We start from the raw sequence: 18,799 nt of genomic DNA, 5'->3' as shown, positions 1-18,799 counted from the left end.
AAAATAACTATTTGAATTTTTTTTGTATCTTTAAAATGAACTAATATTAATTTCGTAAGACAATTACTTTATTATAATATTTCATATCATTCGTCATTTTATATCACCCATTCTTTCGTTCTCAAGGGTCTACGCGACGGGACGTGAAACGGTTTGTTTCGTTAGCGGCGTGTTCATGAGGTTGTTTCCGGGATCAAGTACTGTTAAGTGTTTGTTGCCATGCACATCTTTCACGTTGCGATGTGATAAAGTAATTGCGCATATTAAATTGTAAGTAGCTTGTTGCCTCTCTCTGGTAGCTCGACTAGGTAGTCCCACCTTCAACAAGGTGAAATCATGTGTGATATTGTGTGTGTTTTAGACTGTTCAATGATAGATATATTATGGCAATAAACACATTAGTCTAGGTGTATAATTCGTCTGGTTAATAATCAACATTTAAATATATCAATATGCTCTTATAAGACTGTCTGAATGTATGAATTGTCTATTTATATATTTGGATTTTGGAAAACTAGAATAGTAACAACAATCATAATGATGAATTATATGTCGATAATATACTAGAATAATAATGATATCTCATCAGAATACCAGCTTTATAACTCGCCAATCGGAAACGGAAGAATATTCGTGAATAACCAATAATAGTCTGCACGCTAAGGTGAGCGCTATCGAATAGTCCTACTTTACGGATAAGTGCGCGCCAAAAGTGACAGTCGCGTGCGTTACGTTACCGTAACCTAGAATCATACAACTGCATAATTGAGGCCCCAGTTGATGTTTGTTTATGATTTAAAAGGAAAGACAGAAGTCAGGAGGACGATTAGTTCGTTCGCCGCCTGAAATTGCCCCAGATTCACCGCCGTGTATAAAGACCCTCTCGATTAAGCCATTTCCTCGAGCGCAGGTTGAGTTGAGGTCAGGAAATCAATGAGGCATTGGCAGACCGAAAGGGTAGGATTTATCGGCTCTGGGTGGTTTCTCTTACGGTAGAGGTTTTTTTTCTCTTCTTTCTTTTCTTTTTGTAGATACTCATATTCTGCCACATTTTGTTTTAGGCTTAGAATTCCAGAGAGCTTCATATTTTTATGCCTTGTAATATGCTTGCCTGAGACTAGTGTGGCGTACGTGCAATAGTAGCTGTTATTGAGGACACCTAGATCTCCGAAATCCTGTTTGGAGCTGGTTCCTAGTAATTTTTTATATTTTCACCAAGTCCCATTCATTTCTTTGCTCAAGGTAAAATAAACAGGAAATAGTAACTAAAAGGTAACTAGATCGATGCTAAGAGAGAGACTGTGGGGTTAGGTTCGTAGCAGGTTTGATAAGCTGCCATTTCCGGAAACAGGTAAGCTGTCCTTTGTTCGCGTAATGATCCAGTTTATTGCCTCACTATGACTAATTACTTGGCGCCCTGTGCTACAGAAAGTAGCATCCTTGCGGCTACCATCTCGTAGGATAGGGCAGGAAGAGCCCTACAAGAAAATTTAGGCGAACACCTTCACCAGTCGTCGGTCTATAAAAACTAGCGCCGTCTCGTCCACACACCGTCTCTCGGTGAATGTGACTTTACTTGCTCTCGCTGGTTAAGATACGAGGTTCTTGGTCTTTATCTTTTTTGCTATCGCTTTTTTTTATTGTTACCTGCTTTTTATCCTCCTTGGCCCAGATAGCTAACCAATAGTTTGATCTTATCCGTCATAACTGAAGCTCGGTCTAATATACATCGTCATCAAATCTGTACAATCAAATTTATTGTGCCTACAATATACATGGATTACTTTCCTATATATTCAACATTATATTCTGTTGCTCTACACGTGGCGAACACGATTACCTTCCAAGTTGCTTAGCTTGTCAAAATATTTACATTAGATATGTAGATCGGAGTTTACGGAAGTGAGCGAAAATGGACTACTACATCCTTGAACGCAACAGTCGCTCGAACGGGTCAGGCTAATTCGTCCATGATGTAAGCAGCAAAAAATTCTTAATCTTTTACTATTTTTTCTTCTCACATTTATTGGTTGACTGTATAATCCAATATAATCCAGATTCCTTTTTTGTCGAGTAAAGCTGCTGCATTATATTCGATTTAAGAACACTTTCATTATCACTCATTATTCCGGTTCGTGTTTAAGCCATGACGGTTGCACAGTGTTGCCACATGCTGTGTCCATTAATTTCTAACGATTATGTTTATACGGCATTTCCTTAACAAAAATACAGATAAAAAACGATTAGTTCTTGAAATTAATTAATATGGCGTCGCTTGTGACCTAGATCGATATTTTTTTTTTTTTTTTAAGGGAAAAGTTGCATTGTCTGACAGGAAAAACTTTTTTTTTATATGTGCACAGTCATCGAGTTGAATTTGGTACCTACAGGTACTTTTTAAAAAAATGGAATAAAAGTGAGTTGGTACAAGTACTTAAAAAAATATTAAAAGTGAGTGTGATAAGTTTGAAGATTTGTTTATTAATGTAAGTTAAGAATCTGCTTTTTTTGTTATGTATAATATGAAATGATTATATCTAGTAATGATTTAAATTATACACACACATACTCGTTATATATACGCATGTATTCAGATATGAACTTTCCCCCTTCAGTCCATTTCACCCCCTCCCTTGCCTTCCCCTCCCCCCAACCCGCCACTGGCATCCGTACTGTGACCTCCTCCTTCGATATGAGTGTGAAGGGCGTGACATTCAAAGGTGACGTCACAGTTTTGCTGAAACAAAACATTTCGTCTGTAGCTAACCGCCGCATTTATACCACGTGGTGTACATTTGATAAAAAAGAAAAAATCCTCTCTCTCTCTCTCTCTCTCTCTCTCTCTCTCTCTCAGAGAATGGTGTGTGAAAAATGTTGCTATACAACACTTGGCAGGGGATAGAGAAGAGAGCCTGCAGAAAATAAAAGCGGGTGAAAGTATTTGAAAATATTCACAATAGAAATGTATCAGATGTTGGTGGGCTGAGAACAGAGTAACAGGGAGGTAGAAAGATGTGTTAAAAAAGATTGGGGCGGGAAATAGTTAGACCAACTCTCCTTTATGGAAGTGAGATGTAGATGTTGGACGCAAATGAAAGAAACGTTTGAAATGTTTTGATGATCTTTCTTGAGTTGTTAGAGGAATTGAAAGGGTGAGGTATGCGAAGATATACTACAAAAGTGGTAAGAATGTTATTGCAGGGGAAGGGATGGATGAGAATGATTTGAGATGCATTTGTCATGTGGGAAGATTGGAGGATTATAGGATGGAGTGAATAATTCAGGAGTGTAAGGAGAGATAGGCCTACAAAATGCTGGATAACAGATGAGCCAGAGTGAATGCCAGATTGAAAGAGGATGGGCGGTAGACGTATAGGCATATTACTTCCATCCCGTTTTCTTATTGTGTCTTCAGGCCTGGGCTATTTAAATGCGCCTTCCAATCAGTCTTTCCTCGTGGAAAATGCATGCAAGATTGAATGAATGGCACAGAAGGCCTATAACCCTAACACTTAACATCTCTTTTCCTTCAAGCGTCATCGGACCTGAGCTATCTAAATGCAATAGCACCTCCTTCCAGTTAGTTTTTGCTTCCAGGAACGTCATAAGATTTCTAATGACTCTTCAAAGCGATCAATCAAGTCGAGATTATAAAATAGGACGCTGAAGAAGTTCCTCTTTTTCTCCTGACATTTTAGGATGAGCGAGGCCTCCATAGGTCACTTGTTCTTTGGGATGTGGGACTAGAGAGGAGGATTTTGACATACTTTCTGAACTTGAAATTCAGGTTTGGGTCAGTGGCCCAGTAGAGAGAGAGAGAGAGAGAGATTGCATTCAAATTTATACTTGCATCAAAGAGAGTACTAATATCAAATACGTATGTAACTCATCCGCGCGCAGACGCGCAGACAAAAATATACAATGCAATTAAACTCGCTCCCAAACGATCACAAGCTGGAAAAGAGTGTGTATGGCGAGAGTAAAAATGTATACTTCCTAATTAAAGAGATTCAGTTAACGGGGATTTTTTACTTGCAACGCATGATTTTTGACTGGATTCACTGCACGGGAGGGAGAGAGAGAGCGAGAGCGGGTGTGTGTAGTTCGGTAAATTTACGGTTCAGCCAAATGCAGTCTCATACTCAGCTAGACTCATAGTCCCATTTAGACATTTTATTTTAATTCGCTGTGATAGTTTTAAGATCTACGAGAGAAAGAGAGAGAGACGTTCAGTAAATTTACCGAGCAGCCAAACGTAGTCTCGCTGTCAACTCCAAAACCTAGAGCCATAGTCCCATTTATAGTACATATCATATTCATTCGCGGCGATAGTTTCAAGGTCTCTATGACGATAACACAACGTAAATGGTTATCTCGACGTTATCAACTGCTGCTTTGTTATCTCCATCATCATTCAGTAGCCCTCCGCTCCTATTTCGTCCAAAAGTCAAAAGTTCACACATGATAGACAAAAGTACCAGTGAGTTTTCTGGCGCTCACAATGGCGCTTAAAAGGACTGTTGGTGCTATGGGTTGCATCCGTAAATGACGCAAATGTTATCGTTGACTAAATTTAGGTGGTTTTGCGGCATTGTTCTTAGTACCTGTAAATATAGTTGGTGTTTTCAATGGCCCTATTCGTCTTGTGTTGCGTCTTATCTTGGGCTATATCTGTACGTGATAATTCTGTGAAATCTCATCGTTTTATTATATTTAAATTTAATTTTTCACATACAGCAGTAAATGTTTAACTTAAAAACATTAAAAATTTCCTTTCAGTTTTCGCTGTTGAATTTGTTTGAATCGATTGTTTTTGAATGGCCATATCATTCATACAACTAGGCTTGGTCTACTACATAGCGCATATTTGACTGTAAAAATAAATTATATATCTATTTCAGTCAGATGTAGACTCATACTAGGGCAATAGTTAAGTATATAAATTTTTGTTCTTTTAATTAAAGGAGTTATAACCAAAACTTTTTCACTGTTAAATTGGTCCATAAAATTAAATGCATTAGAATAAAGAATATTTTGGCTATAAAATTATTGTCGTACTAACTTCCAAGCATACAATCTCTCTCTCTCTCTCTCTCTCTCTCTCTCTCTCTCTCTCTCTCTCTCTCTCTCTCTCTCTCTCTCTCTCTCTCTCTCTCTCAGAACAGAGAATGTTTATTCTCTGATTGCCGTTGTACGATAATTAAGTTTTTTTTTACAACCCGGTAGTGATGTCTAATGAGGAAATTAAAACTTTAAAAAGTGTAAGGAAAATTATGCTCTCTCTCTCTCTCTCTCTCTCTCTCTCTCTCTCTCTCTCTCTCTCTCTCTCTCTCTCTCTCTCTCTGCCATTTCGAAATTTGACGTGAAAACTTTAATTCATTCTTTGGCTTTTGCATGCAATTAGAATGGAGAGAGAGAGGGAGAGAGACTGGTAGGTCTTGCGAAGACGAAAGTTAATGACACCTTATTCGCGCCTGAGTGAGAATTTTACATTAAAAAAAAATAATAGAAACTCATTTGAAGGCACAAATGTGTTTTAAAGACTCGAGTTAATGATACAAGAAAATAAAACTCGCTTTAATGAGAGATTTTTATTTCTTCACAAATGAAGTTAATTAGCGAAGTCGAAGCAGTTTTTGTTAGAGGAGTTGCCTTTACGGTAAATAAAGCGTCATAATGAATTTGAAGTCAAATACAAATAGAGTATATATGAAAGGTAAAATAGTTTATATATATATATATATATATATATATATATATATATATATATATATATATATATGTATGTATTATATATATAAATATATATATATCATATATATATCATATATATATATACATATATATATATATATATATATATATATATATATATATATAAAGAGAGAGAGAGAGAGGAGTTTAGTCAAAGGATAGTTGTATTTAAATGGGTTGCTGAACCAACTCTCCTTTATTGAAGTGAATTGTGAATGTAAGGAAAATAGATGAAGCTGTTGAAATGAATTATTTGCCTAAGTAACTGATGTATATAAATATATATATATAATATATATATATATATACACGTATATATATATATATATAGATATATATATATATATTATATATCTAGAGTATTATTCTTTAGCTATGAATTCATCATTAGTTAATTTTCATTTCTGTATGTGAAGTCGTATGAATGTAGTAAGCTTGAGAGAGAGAGAGAGAGGACAGCTATAACTCGTGAGAAACGTAGAGTGAAGTGGCTATCTTTCTGTCACCAGTTCCGGGACATAGAGACCAATTAAGCGACAGTATTGGTCGTTTGCGGCTAAATTTCGGCCCTTCCAGAAATGGAATTATTATCAGAAGGTAGAGTGATGGTACTGGAATAGAATGATGTGAGTGTGTGTGAGAGAGAGAGAGCATAGATGATCCCACTAGTAGGGAGAAGAAGAATTAATGATACAGATTTCAGAAACTTGATACTACTCTGCAAATTATATAGAATTATCTCCTAGCGTTCTCTCTCTCTCTCTCTCTCTCTTGTGTGAGTGTGTAAGAGATTTAATTGAATAGCACCCTGCCCCGCTCTCTCTTCTTTCTCTGTTTCTTGGAGGTGAGAGAGTAAATTGAATAATTCCTCTCTCTCTCTCTCTCTCTCTCTCGTGTTTGTATGTGTAAGAGAATATAATTGAATAGCAACCAGCCCCGCTCTCTCTCACTCTCTCTCCTTTTTCTCTGTTTCCTGGAGGTAAGAGAGTAAATTAAATTGAATAATTCTCTCTCTCTCTCTCTCTCTCTCTCTCTCTCTCTCTCTCTCTCTCTCTCTCTCTCTCCTTCTTCTTCTTCTTCTTCTTCTTCTTCTTCTTCTTGAAGCTCCACCTTGAAAAAGATAACAGAGTGCCATTCTAAGCCTCTTCAGAGCCGTGAGGAAATTCAGTGTGGTCCGACTAAGCTCCAAATGAAACTGAACGTCAATCGATTATGATAAAAAAAAACTATATTATTATAGTTCAAGGGACATTGGTTTTTGTGTGTGTGTGTACGTTTCGTTTTTGTAACATCCCCTAAAGGAGGTTTATGTTTTTTGTGCAGTTTTTATCTCTCTCTCTCTCTCTCTCTCTCTCTCTCTCTCTCTCTCTCTCTCTCTCTCTCTCTTTGTTAGTGGGTTTACTTAAAAAAAATGGTTTGTTTAAAATCCAAGGTACGGTTTTTTGAGAAACTTTATGAAGAGATACACCAAGTTCAATGGATTTTGGCGGAATGTTTGGCAATACTCGTGTTTTAAGAAACAGTTGTTTAAATTTTGGTGAGGTTTCAACGATGGACCAGGATCCAAAATAATTATATTTTTGTTGTTGCTTTTTTACGCTAATACCACTGATATATATTGAAAGCGAAACTGCAAATTCCTGCTGTTTGTTTAAAAATTGCCAATTATGCACAACATGAGTACTATGCTGATCTTGTCCTGGTTTTCTTGAAGATTTGAAATGACGCAACGCCTACGGTAACAACTGATTGTAACTTTTACTGGATAGAGAAACAGTAAACAGGCAGATTTATTTGTTTGATAAGTATATAGATAATGTAATAGATAGATATAAGGCAAGATCAGTATAGGTGGATATATATAGAATATTATTATTATTATTATTGTTGTTGTTATTATTATTATTATTATTATTATTATTATTATTATTATTATATTCCGAAGCTGCAGACAACCAATACATTTTCAAAATTTACCCTTAAATTTATGTTTTTAACCATTATTATACTCCATAGTAATCATTAATATTATTATTTAAAATGTGCATGCATTCAAATAATAATAATAATAATAATTATTATTATTATTATTATTTATTATTATTATTATTTTATATAAGGGAGTAAAACTAGATCACCTTTTTACCGAAAGTGCGAATGTGTTTGATTTTAAATAATTTTTTTAAATATTGTGATTAAATCTTTATATCAACTTTAATTATGTATTATATATATATATATATATATAATATATATATATATATATATATATATATATATATATATATATATATATATATATTATATATATATATATATATAATTCATTCAGTACTGTAGTGAGAAATTATAGGGTATAATCTTAACTAGATCTCTCTCTCTCTCTCGTCTCTCTCTCTCTCTCTCTCTCTCTGTCTCTCTCTCTCTCTCTCTCTCTCTCTCTCTCTCTCATTTCCTGGCATTTTAGTCCCCGGGAATTGGGCATTTCCGTTTATCATAACATTGAAGGTCGAGAATCGGTTTAATCCACGTAAATTTCATGCATTATAATTGGGTTATTATTATTGTTATTATTACTACTGTTGTTTTTGTCATCGCCCTCATTGACCTAATTATCGTTTTGGTCATATTATTACTACTATTACTGCTAATGATAATAATAATAATAATAATGTTATTATTTTGAAATGCTTTTTATTTTTATGAAATGAAAACCTCATTATTTACGTTATTATTCTTATATTATTATTATTATTAGTGAAGGCACAAAAACCCTTATGGCCCATTTATTTTAAAATTTCAAGTATATATTGCAACGATACGGAATTCTGTAGCTTTTGAGAGTTATCATTATTATTATTATTATTATTATTATTATTATTATTATTATTATTATTATTATTATTATTATGTACTCAAATTGGCTATTAAAACGCCAAATGGGGGTTTCATGTAAAAAAATGTGGCATTTGTCAAATTGAATATATTATACCAAATGGATCTTAAGCCTAATTGACAAATGATACTAAAATGACTCATTCAGGATTCCTCTTGCTCAGGGGCGTCTGCTCCTTTCTCTCTGTGTCTCTCTGTAGGACTCCCGACGATGTCTGGGTTTAAGGACGAAACGTTGCAAGAAGGAGAGAGAGAGAGCTCTTTGTAGGACTCCCGACAATGTCCTGCCTTTAAGGACGAAACGTTGCAAGAAGGAGAGAGAGAGCTCTTTGTAGGACTCCCGACGATGTCCTGCCTTTAAGGACGAAACGTTGCAAGAAGGATAGAGAGAGAGAGAGCTCTTTGTAGGACTCCCGACGATGTCCTGGGTTTAAGAACGAAACGTTGCAAGAAGGAAGAGAGAGAGAGAGAGGGAGCAGCAGATGCCCCGGAGCAAGAGGAACCCAGAATAAGTCATTTAATATCTTTTGTCAATTAGGCTTAAGATCCGATTTGTACTGCATTTTTATAATATATTCAATTTGACAAATACCACGTTTTTTTATATTATTATTATTTATTATTATTATTATTATTATTATTAATTATTATTATTATACATCAACTGTCTAACAGTAGCAATATATCAGTGTCTCCCCAATCAAATTCCTTTTATGACGAGTTTACTTGTGAGTTTGCCAACATATTTGCCTTATAGGATCTAGTTGACACCGAATATGCCGTATTTGACACCATACTATAGGATTCTACTGGTGCCATATGTGCCACAGGATTGGTGTTTTGTTGGATGACACCTTATCTGCTGTATTTAATCAATTTGACCCCTTAAGGGGTTAGTGCCATCAGTGCTCCTCACGCTGTGCACTGTAGGCATATCTTAAGGTTCTTTGCAGATTCCCTTCTGCAACCCCTTTCGTTTCTTTTACTGTGCCTCCTTTCATATTATCTTTCTTCCGTCTGTTTTCCTCCTGTTACACCTTTTAAACCTCCTTTACCCTCAGTTACCCTTGCGACGCTGAATGACCTCACAGGCCCCAGCAATTGCCCTAAATTTTGTATTCCAGTGAATCATTCTGACACCGTATCTGCCGCATTCAAAGGCTCCACTGGACACCGCATTTGCCTCATTGTCGCCAAGATCCCCTCTCGTCTCTTCCAGCAATCAGCCACTCCCTCCCCACTCTCACTTCCGAAGGGAATCGTCGCCCTCTGCCACTGCCCCACTTACCCACTGAGTACCCATGATCGCTCCGGAGTCCGCTGGTTTGCGACAACACACACACCACTCGGACCAACTTCGAACTGACCTGTGGGGAGACGTCGGCGCGGCTTTTATACTCGGGGCTCTGAGTGTCCTCCTTGCGGGATCCCGCGCTCCAGCTAAGGGTGGTGGTGGTCCCTAGTCTCACCCTCCTCCCACCCTCCCGAGTGCCTCCTCCAGATGGTTTATTTACTCCTGTGTGTAAATATCTAGGTGCTTGGTACACGTCACTTCTTTCTGTTACTATTTATTTATTTATTTTTTTGGTAATTGTGTTACGTGCGTGACTCTTTCAGTGGCATCTCATCTAGAATGTTTTTTAAAAGGGTTTTTTTTATTTTTTTTCCTGCAGTCGCATTTCCCTCTCAAGGTCTCCTGGGCAGAAGAAGAATGGTCTGAGAGAGGGACCATTTTACCTTTCTAGGAATGGCTACGAGAAACTGGTCTTCCCTCCTGGACTCTCAAATGGGCGTCTCGCATCGAAAAATAGATATCACACCAAGAAACGAAAAGGCGTAGCTCGTTGTGGCCCGCATTACAAAGGCGTGGTCTCTTGTGTTAATATTAAGGTGCTTTTTGACATTTGCATCGGACCATGCGCAGAGATGAAGGCGTCTCCGAGGTGCTGTATTGTCCTTCCTAATTTTTTAAATGATTCGTTCCTTACGGCTGTTGGCTCCTGGCACACACACGCAGACAGACAGACAGAGAGGCACATTCGTGTATGCCACACCCTCGTAATGTCCGTTTCGTTATCGCGTTTCGGTGATTTTCGTGATACGGATGTAATCGACGCGAAGGAGGAGGAGTCATGTCAGAGATGTTATTCCGAGATATATATATATCGCCTCGCATTCGGCCGTGACTTTATAAAGAGATAAAGTAGCCGTGATGGTCTGCGGGGAGGTGTTTTAGGTAGCCATTTCTCGCACTTTTTTTTTTTTTTTTTCAGTGGGCGGAACTAACCTTTCCCGTACGAAACGCTGCAGAGATAATATACTTTAAACTTGCACAAGAAAAGGAAGTATAGGAAGATCGAGGGAGCCGTTTCAAAGGGAAATACTGTTTACTACTACTACTATAGCAGATTTACATCAACCGTGCATCTGATGTCTAGGCCAGTCCCTTACAACGCTCCTGATTGACTGTTGATAAGCCAATCGCAGGGCTGAAAACTCTCAGTCTCGAGAGAGTTCACATAGGCAGGATGTATGTTCCACCTCTCATGAGGGATACTTAAGATGTATCCCTCAGGAGAGGAGGAACGTACATCCTGCTTGTGTGAACTCTCTCGAGAGACTGAGAGTTTTCATCCTTGTGATTGGCTTGTCAACAGCCAATCAGGAGCGTCGCAAGGACTGGCCTAGACATCAGATGCACAGTTGATGTGAATCTACTATACAAGGGAGCTTCCATAAAAGGGTAGTTCCGTCAGTGCACCTCACTCTGTGCACTGTAGGCGCTCCTTAAGGTTCTGTGCGGCGTACCGTCGGCCCCTAGCTGCAACCCCTTTCATTCCTCTTACTGCATCTCCATTCATATTCTCTTTCTTCCTTCTTACTTTCCACCTTCCCATAACAATTGTTTCATAGTGCATCTAAGAGGTCTTCCTTCTGTTATACCTTTCAAACCCTTTTGCTCTCTCTCAGTTTCGCTTTCTTTGCTGAATGACCTCATAGGTCCCAGAAATTGGTCTTTGTCCTAAATTTTATATTTGATTCCATACAAGGGAGCCGTTTCAAAGGGAGATTCATACTATTACTACTATTAAAGCGAACACTTTCAAAGGAAAATACTGAATACTGTTACTACAAAGGAGCCGTTTCAAAGACAAATCCCGTATACTCCTGCAGCTACTACTACTACTTGTGTTTCACCGTCTCACTGTCCTGTTTGCTGACGCCGACTTCTAGATTAAAAACAAAAGAGCGCAAATTTACCTAAATGCCAAAACAGGGGGTTAGGGCGTCCATTTTTAGTCGGTGCCGACTTCTTTGGTTGTAGTAGAGGCGGTCGCATTCCTCCATAAGGGCGAAGATTGCGAGCCCGCGCCCACGCGCCCAAAATCCGCCCGTCTGCTGCCGCCCGTTCTACCTCGAGGCCGTTCTTGAAATACGACACGGACGCGTCTTTCGTCCTTAACGATGGGAACTTTTGGCTTTTCGGCAATGCTGCTGTGAGATAGGTTAAAGCCAGTCGCCTAGCCTGAGTGGTGATTTTATAGTCCAGTTTGTGGAATATTGATTCGAAAATTATTGGTCTAATGGTTTTCTTTTTTAAGTTGAGGTGTTTCATAAGCATTATAATTTAGAAAGAGACTGGTTTGAAATTTCATGACTGAATGTCGTGTCTCAGGAGCCCTGAGTTATTATACAAAAGTAAAGGGAAGGTTTTAGGTATATATATATATAATATATATATATATATAATATATATATCTATTATATTATATTATATTTATATTATTATATATATTGTTTATATACATATATTGTTATGTATAGTTATATTATTGTATATGTATGTATAATATATACATACATATATATAATATATATATATATATATATATTATTATATTATATATACAATATATGTATACATATATACATAAATATATATATAATATATATATTATATACTATATTGTATATACATATATATATATATATATTGTATGTGTATATATATATTATATATATCTATATATATATATATATTTGATATTATATATATTATTATATATATATGTATATATATATTTATTTATATTATACACACACACACACACACACATATATATTATATATATAATATATATATATATATATATATATATATATATATTCCGAGTTGAGAGCTCTCCATCAGTTTTCCATGTTCACTTCAGCGCCTTGACAACACTTAGTTTATAGGTCTGCTTTGTTCACGGCCGATAAACATAGAAAATGACAATAAATCAAATATGAAAATAGGAAATATAACTGAAACTAGAGGAACGAATATAGCAATTAAAAATTATTACAGAAGTATAAAAATAAAAATAAAAATCGAATAAGAAAAAATCATGACTACAGATAATCTTTGAACTCTGAGCGCCCCTGATATGCCAACAACTTTTTGAACAGTAAAATTCAATGTCATAATATCACCACCATTTGTCAAGAAGGCTTCTGTGGAGTCAAGAACTTCCATCGATTAATTATTCTTCTTTTTCTCCCTTAACCTTAAGAACCGTCTCTGAAATTTGTTCTGAATGCCAGACTCCTTTTAACCTTCAGGATCCCTTCTGGATTTGTGACTTAACCAGGTTCCGAATTCTCCAGGAAATGTTGAATTTTATTCGAAAATTTCGGGAATTCGGTTTTGTGAATCTGGCGATTTTTTTTTTAAAGAGCCGACTTAGATAACTAGAATTTTTTTTTTTTTATAATATTTGTTGTTGACCAGTGAGCTTTTTTAGAGCCGACTTAGATAACTTGACATAGAATATTTTTTTTTAGATCTGACTTAGATAACTTTAAATATAATATTTTAATATTTGCTGTTGATCAGTAAATTTTTTTAGAGTCGACTTAGATAACTTGAAATAGAATATTTTTTTTTACAGCCGACTTAGATAACTTGAAATAAAATATTTTAGAATATTTTAATATCTGTTTTGATCAGTGATGGTTTTTTGAGCCGACTTAGATAACTTGAAATAGAATATTTCAATATTAAGATATTCTATTTAAAGTTAACCAGTGATGTCAATAGAAGGAAACATGAGGAATTTATCTCTAAGACAGACATTTATTTCTGCTTTCAGTATACCCCAAAATTCCGTTAATATAATCGTTTATGAAACCACAAAGAAATGTGGTTATCGTGACTGCCTAGGTTTGATAGTAATCCTAATCGAAATTCTCTTCAAGTTTTCGAATTAACAGAAGCTTGAGGATATTTGATAGTTTTAACTGTGAACACCTGTTGTTGACTGGCCGTGGGAACCTCTTCCACTTTGTGTTGATTGATTGACTGATTGATCAGTTTATGAAATTTAGGCTGTCCAGCTAAGTACTGGGCCACTTTCGGCAATTCACATCGTGGCAGCGCGGATGCATGAATTTGTGGCGCAAGATTGAGCTGCAGGGCCAGCACGGGCTCTTTCTCATAAAGCAGAGGAATTACTGTGTTTTCAGATGACATGTTGTTTCTACGGGACCTGGGAGCGGACTTTTTCGAAGCAAGCTTTCGAGAGGTCGAAATATTCCGAGAAATATTGTTGTTGTTGTTCTTCTTCTTTTTCTTCTTCTTCTTGAGTTCGAGATCTTTTCCGAAAGGGGATAGTGACCTCAGTGCACCTCTTGCGGTGCACTGTAGGCATTACCTAAGGTTCTTTGCAGCATCACTTCGACCCTAGCTGCAAATCTGCAACCCTTTTCATTCCAGTTAGTGTACCTCCGTTCATATTCTTTTCAGTCTCGCTGTCCTCAGCCCTCTCTGAACAATTGTTTAACAGCTTTTCTTTCTGTTACACCGTTTTAAACCTTTTTACTGCCAATTTCCGTTTCGGCGCTGAATGACGTCATAGGTCCAAGCGCTTGGGGTTTTGGTTTAAAGTCTCTGTTCTATTGTACTCTTTTATATCCTTCTATTTGGTTCGAGATCTTGAAAGTAACTCAAAGTAGGTTTTCCGGGAGCCTGGTGTAACCACTTCGGACGCTTTGTTAACAAGGACCATCTGTCTGTAGAAGGTCAGGAAAAAAAAGTCCTTTTGGGTATAAAGGTCGTTTGGCATTCTCCGAAGCTCCAGATCCCTATACCCTTTGCCCTTTGAGTGGCCAAATGTTAACTAAAACACTGTCTTGGTGTTTTTTTTCTCTTTTGTTTTTTGCTTGGGTTGTTGATGAATAGCAAATATCAATGCAGTTTATATTTTCATTAAGTCGTTTTTATTTTCTCTGTCCTTTTTCTTCATTTTTGCTTTGGAAATTTGTTTGATAAATCAGTGGTCTTTTAGAATTGTTTTATATTGATGTTTGCATATTTATGATGATGATAATAATAATAGCAGATAAATAGATAGATGGGTAGAAGATCCTCTTTTAAACATGTGCTATGGAAAGAAATGGCTTCATCAGCTACGTTTATCTTGTAGAAATTCTTTTCTGTCTTTCTTAAGATTAATAATAATAATAATGGTAATTACGATGCTGATGATAGAAATATTTCGATTGGAGATATATATATATATATATATAGTATATATAATATATATAGATATATATATATATATAATATATATATATATATATATGCAGAAGCCAGGTACTATGTCGTACCTCTAAGTAAATGGGGATACAATCCACAATGAAGTAAATTCCTCTTGTAGTTTAAAATAAATATTACTTGATTAGGATTAAAGCTTTCGACCATCAACTGTGGTCTTGTTCACTAAAGTATGTGTTTAGTGAACAAGACCACAGTTGATGGTCGAAAGCTTTAATCCTATACAAGTAATATATATTTTAAACTACAAGAGGAATTTACTTCATTGTGGATTGTATCCCCATATATATATATATATATATATATATATATATATATATATATATATATATATATATATGAATAACTTTATCACGAAAAAATATATAAAACGTGATGCTATTTTATAAAATAAAGGGTAATGCCACGGAGGAAAATGAAAAAGAGAACTTCTCGTTTTCATTTCCTCCGTGGCATTACCCTTTATATATATATATATATATTATATATATATATATATATATATATATATATATATATAAAATGTATATATATATATATATATATATATATATATATATATATACACACACACAAATAAATTCATACATACATCATACATACCGAGTGTGCAATTTCTTTGCACCAATTAGATACACATACAAAATAAACTTACATTTTTATCATAACCAATAATAAAAACTTAGCGAATTTCTTGCCCTAATTTCAAAAAAAAAAAAAACCCCACCAACACAACACACACCCCACATGGAAAGCTCCTTTGTAGGATTTTTTAGAAGCATTCTTGCCGAGGTTTCTTATTTGTAAATTTGACTTAGAAATGTCAGGTGTGAAGAGCTACCAGCAATTACCTGGCGTTTCGTTATTAATGGCAGGTGTTAAGGGTAAATGTCTCACGCGTGATATATGTGTATATATAGTATATACTATATATATATATATATATATATATATATATATATTTATATTATATATATATATATTATATAGAGTTATATATATATATATATATATATATATATATATAATATATATATATATTTTAATTTAAATGAATTGTGTTTGTGTGTGGTGTGTTTGGGAGTGCATGTGTGTGTATGTGTGCGTGGGAGCGTGTGTTTGTTTGTGTATGTTATGTTGTTTTGGAGTGATTAGGAGTGCGTGTATATGTGTGAGTGATTTAGGAGTGCGGTATATATTTGTGAGTTTGGGAGTATAGGAATAATATAGGTGTTAGCATGATATTGACAAAACAAACCTAACGTAAAGATTCTTGTAATTAGACTCATAATATTATAGGAAGTTGTATAATCAATATATAATTATATTTTTACACACATATATATTATATATTATATATTTATATATATATATATACCAATATATATATATATATATTATATATATATATAGTATATATATATATATATATATTCCTATATTTTAACTGAAGGAATTTTTAGTTGATAATAATTTCTTCGGCTCCCGGGCACGACCCTAGGAACCAAGAAGTCAAAAGGCGTACAGTGAAGCGCCTTTAACCCCACACGTTAATATACATGAAAACATTAATTCTGTGGAGAGAATTAGATATTAAAGGACATTTGTAGCTTAATGCGTATATTATGAATCACGGTGACGTGATCAGACTCATATGTATATATATATATATATATATATATATATATATATATATATATTATATATATATATATATATATATACAGCTTACTTATACAGAATTATAATAAAAAAGGAAAACAGAAAAGTCCACATCACTTCACACCATTTTATGATATCACCACCGCAAAGGTATTCGTCCGAACCTTCCTTTTCCCCCCATGGCCAAAAAAAGATTCGACATTTCATGCAGGCAGTAAAACGAGTGACCCAAGCAACAAATAAAAGAATTTTTTCATTTCTTGGTCTTTTGTTTTTGACAGGTTGTTAAAAAAAGTGTGCGCGAAAGGTTGTGTTTTGTTCAGCTATTTGGAGTTGTATGTGGTAACATTTAGGAATTTTATTTTTTGTACTTTATCATTTTGTAGGCTACAAGGAATTTAATGCAGTAAATTCGTTGGACATATCTCACAAACTCGGACCAGTAGCTATCTGGAAGCCATTACGTCTTTTAGGAGAAAAAAGTTAAAACATTCAATAAATTACCTCTGCAGTATGAGAAATTGTTGAAAAATGGGCATAAAGCGATTAATGTGTGTTCCAAGCTCTTAAGTATGAGCTAAGGTGAAAGTATATATATATATATATATATATATATATATATATATATATATATATATATATATATCTGTGTATTTATATATATATATTTATATATATATATATATATATATATATATGTATTTATGTATTAACACTTGGATAAGGTTCATAAAACTTGTCCTGTTCTACCCTGATTTCTCTCCTTTACATATTCTGTAGTTTGTGGAAATGCTAAGTTAGTTTTATGAGAATGCACTGGTATTATTGATGATAATAATTATATATATATATATATATATATATATATATATATTTATATATATATATATATATATATCTATATATATATATATATATATATATATATATATATATATATGGCTATGAAGGCCAAGAAACTCCAGTATATATATACGATTGCACAATAGTAATTTTCTTCTGTTCCTTCATCTGTTATTATTATTATTTGAAGGAGACCTTCTTTGAAGCAAACTTCGTTGAAAAGAATGGCACTGTATGCGAAATATAAGTTCAACGGCAAACAGAGTGCCATCTTTTCAACTATATTATTATTATTTTTTTTTTTTTTTTTTTTTTTTGCTCTATCACAGTCCTCCAATTCGACTGGGTGGTATTTATAGTGTGGGGTTCCGGGTTTGCATCCTGCCTCCTTAGGAGTCCATCCACTTTTCTTACTATGTGTGCCGTTTCTAGGATCACACTCTTCTGCATTAGTCCCGGGAGCTACTTCCCAGCGTCTGTTTTTTCTAGATTCCTTTACAGGGACTCTTGGGATCGTGCCTAGTGCTCCTATGATTATGGGTACGATTTCCACTGCATATCCCATATCCTTCTTATTTCTATTTTCAGATCTTGATACTTATCAATTTTTTCCCTCTCTTTCTCTTCAACTCTGGTGTCCCATGGTATTGCGACATCAATGAGTGATACTTTCTTCTTCACTTTGTCAATCAACGTCACGTCTGGTCTGTTTTGCACGTATCACCCTATCCGTTCTGATACCATAGTCCCAGAGGATCTTTGTCTGATCGTTTTATATCACTCCTTCAGGTTGGTGCTCGTACCACTTATTACTGCAAGGTAGCTGATGTTTCTTGCACAGGCTCCGCACCATAGATCAGAAAACCAGGAAATATATGACAATACACAAAGCACTACACCCAAGAGCAAATACGGGACAGACTATACATAACACGAAAGGAAGGAGGAGGGAGAGGACTACTAAGTATAGAGGACTGCGTCAATATCGAAAACAGAGCACTGCGGGGCCAATATCTGGAAAACCAGTGAAGACGAGTGGCTCAAGAGTGC

The 18,799-nt window shown here is 35.1% G+C and overlaps 2 protein-coding genes across 2 annotated transcripts in view; one reads left to right on the top strand and one right to left on the bottom strand.

The window, feature by feature from the left end:
• LOC135203024 (cyclic nucleotide-gated cation channel beta-1-like) overlaps positions 1-10,044 on the bottom strand; it is a 15,936-nt gene extending 5,892 nt beyond the window's left edge. The window contains exon 1 of the mRNA XM_064232593.1: positions 9,938-10,044. Within this exon, the coding sequence (XP_064088663.1) occupies positions 9,938-9,952 (15 nt within the window). The 5' untranslated portion in view covers positions 9,953-10,044. The remainder of the gene's footprint in view (positions 1-9,937) is intronic.
• The window catches only part of LOC135202713 (cilia- and flagella-associated protein 161-like), a 180,117-nt gene that overhangs the window by 12,373 nt on the left and 148,945 nt on the right, over positions 1-18,799 (top strand). The gene's annotated exons all lie outside the window — the stretch shown is intronic.

Source organism: Macrobrachium nipponense, chromosome 33 (genome assembly GCF_015104395.2).
Source record: "Macrobrachium nipponense isolate FS-2020 chromosome 33, ASM1510439v2, whole genome shotgun sequence".
Taxonomy (NCBI): Eukaryota; Metazoa; Arthropoda; class Malacostraca; order Decapoda; family Palaemonidae; genus Macrobrachium; species Macrobrachium nipponense.
The sequence above is the reverse complement of the archived record's forward strand: the minus strand, read 5'-3'. Positions and strand labels throughout refer to the sequence as shown.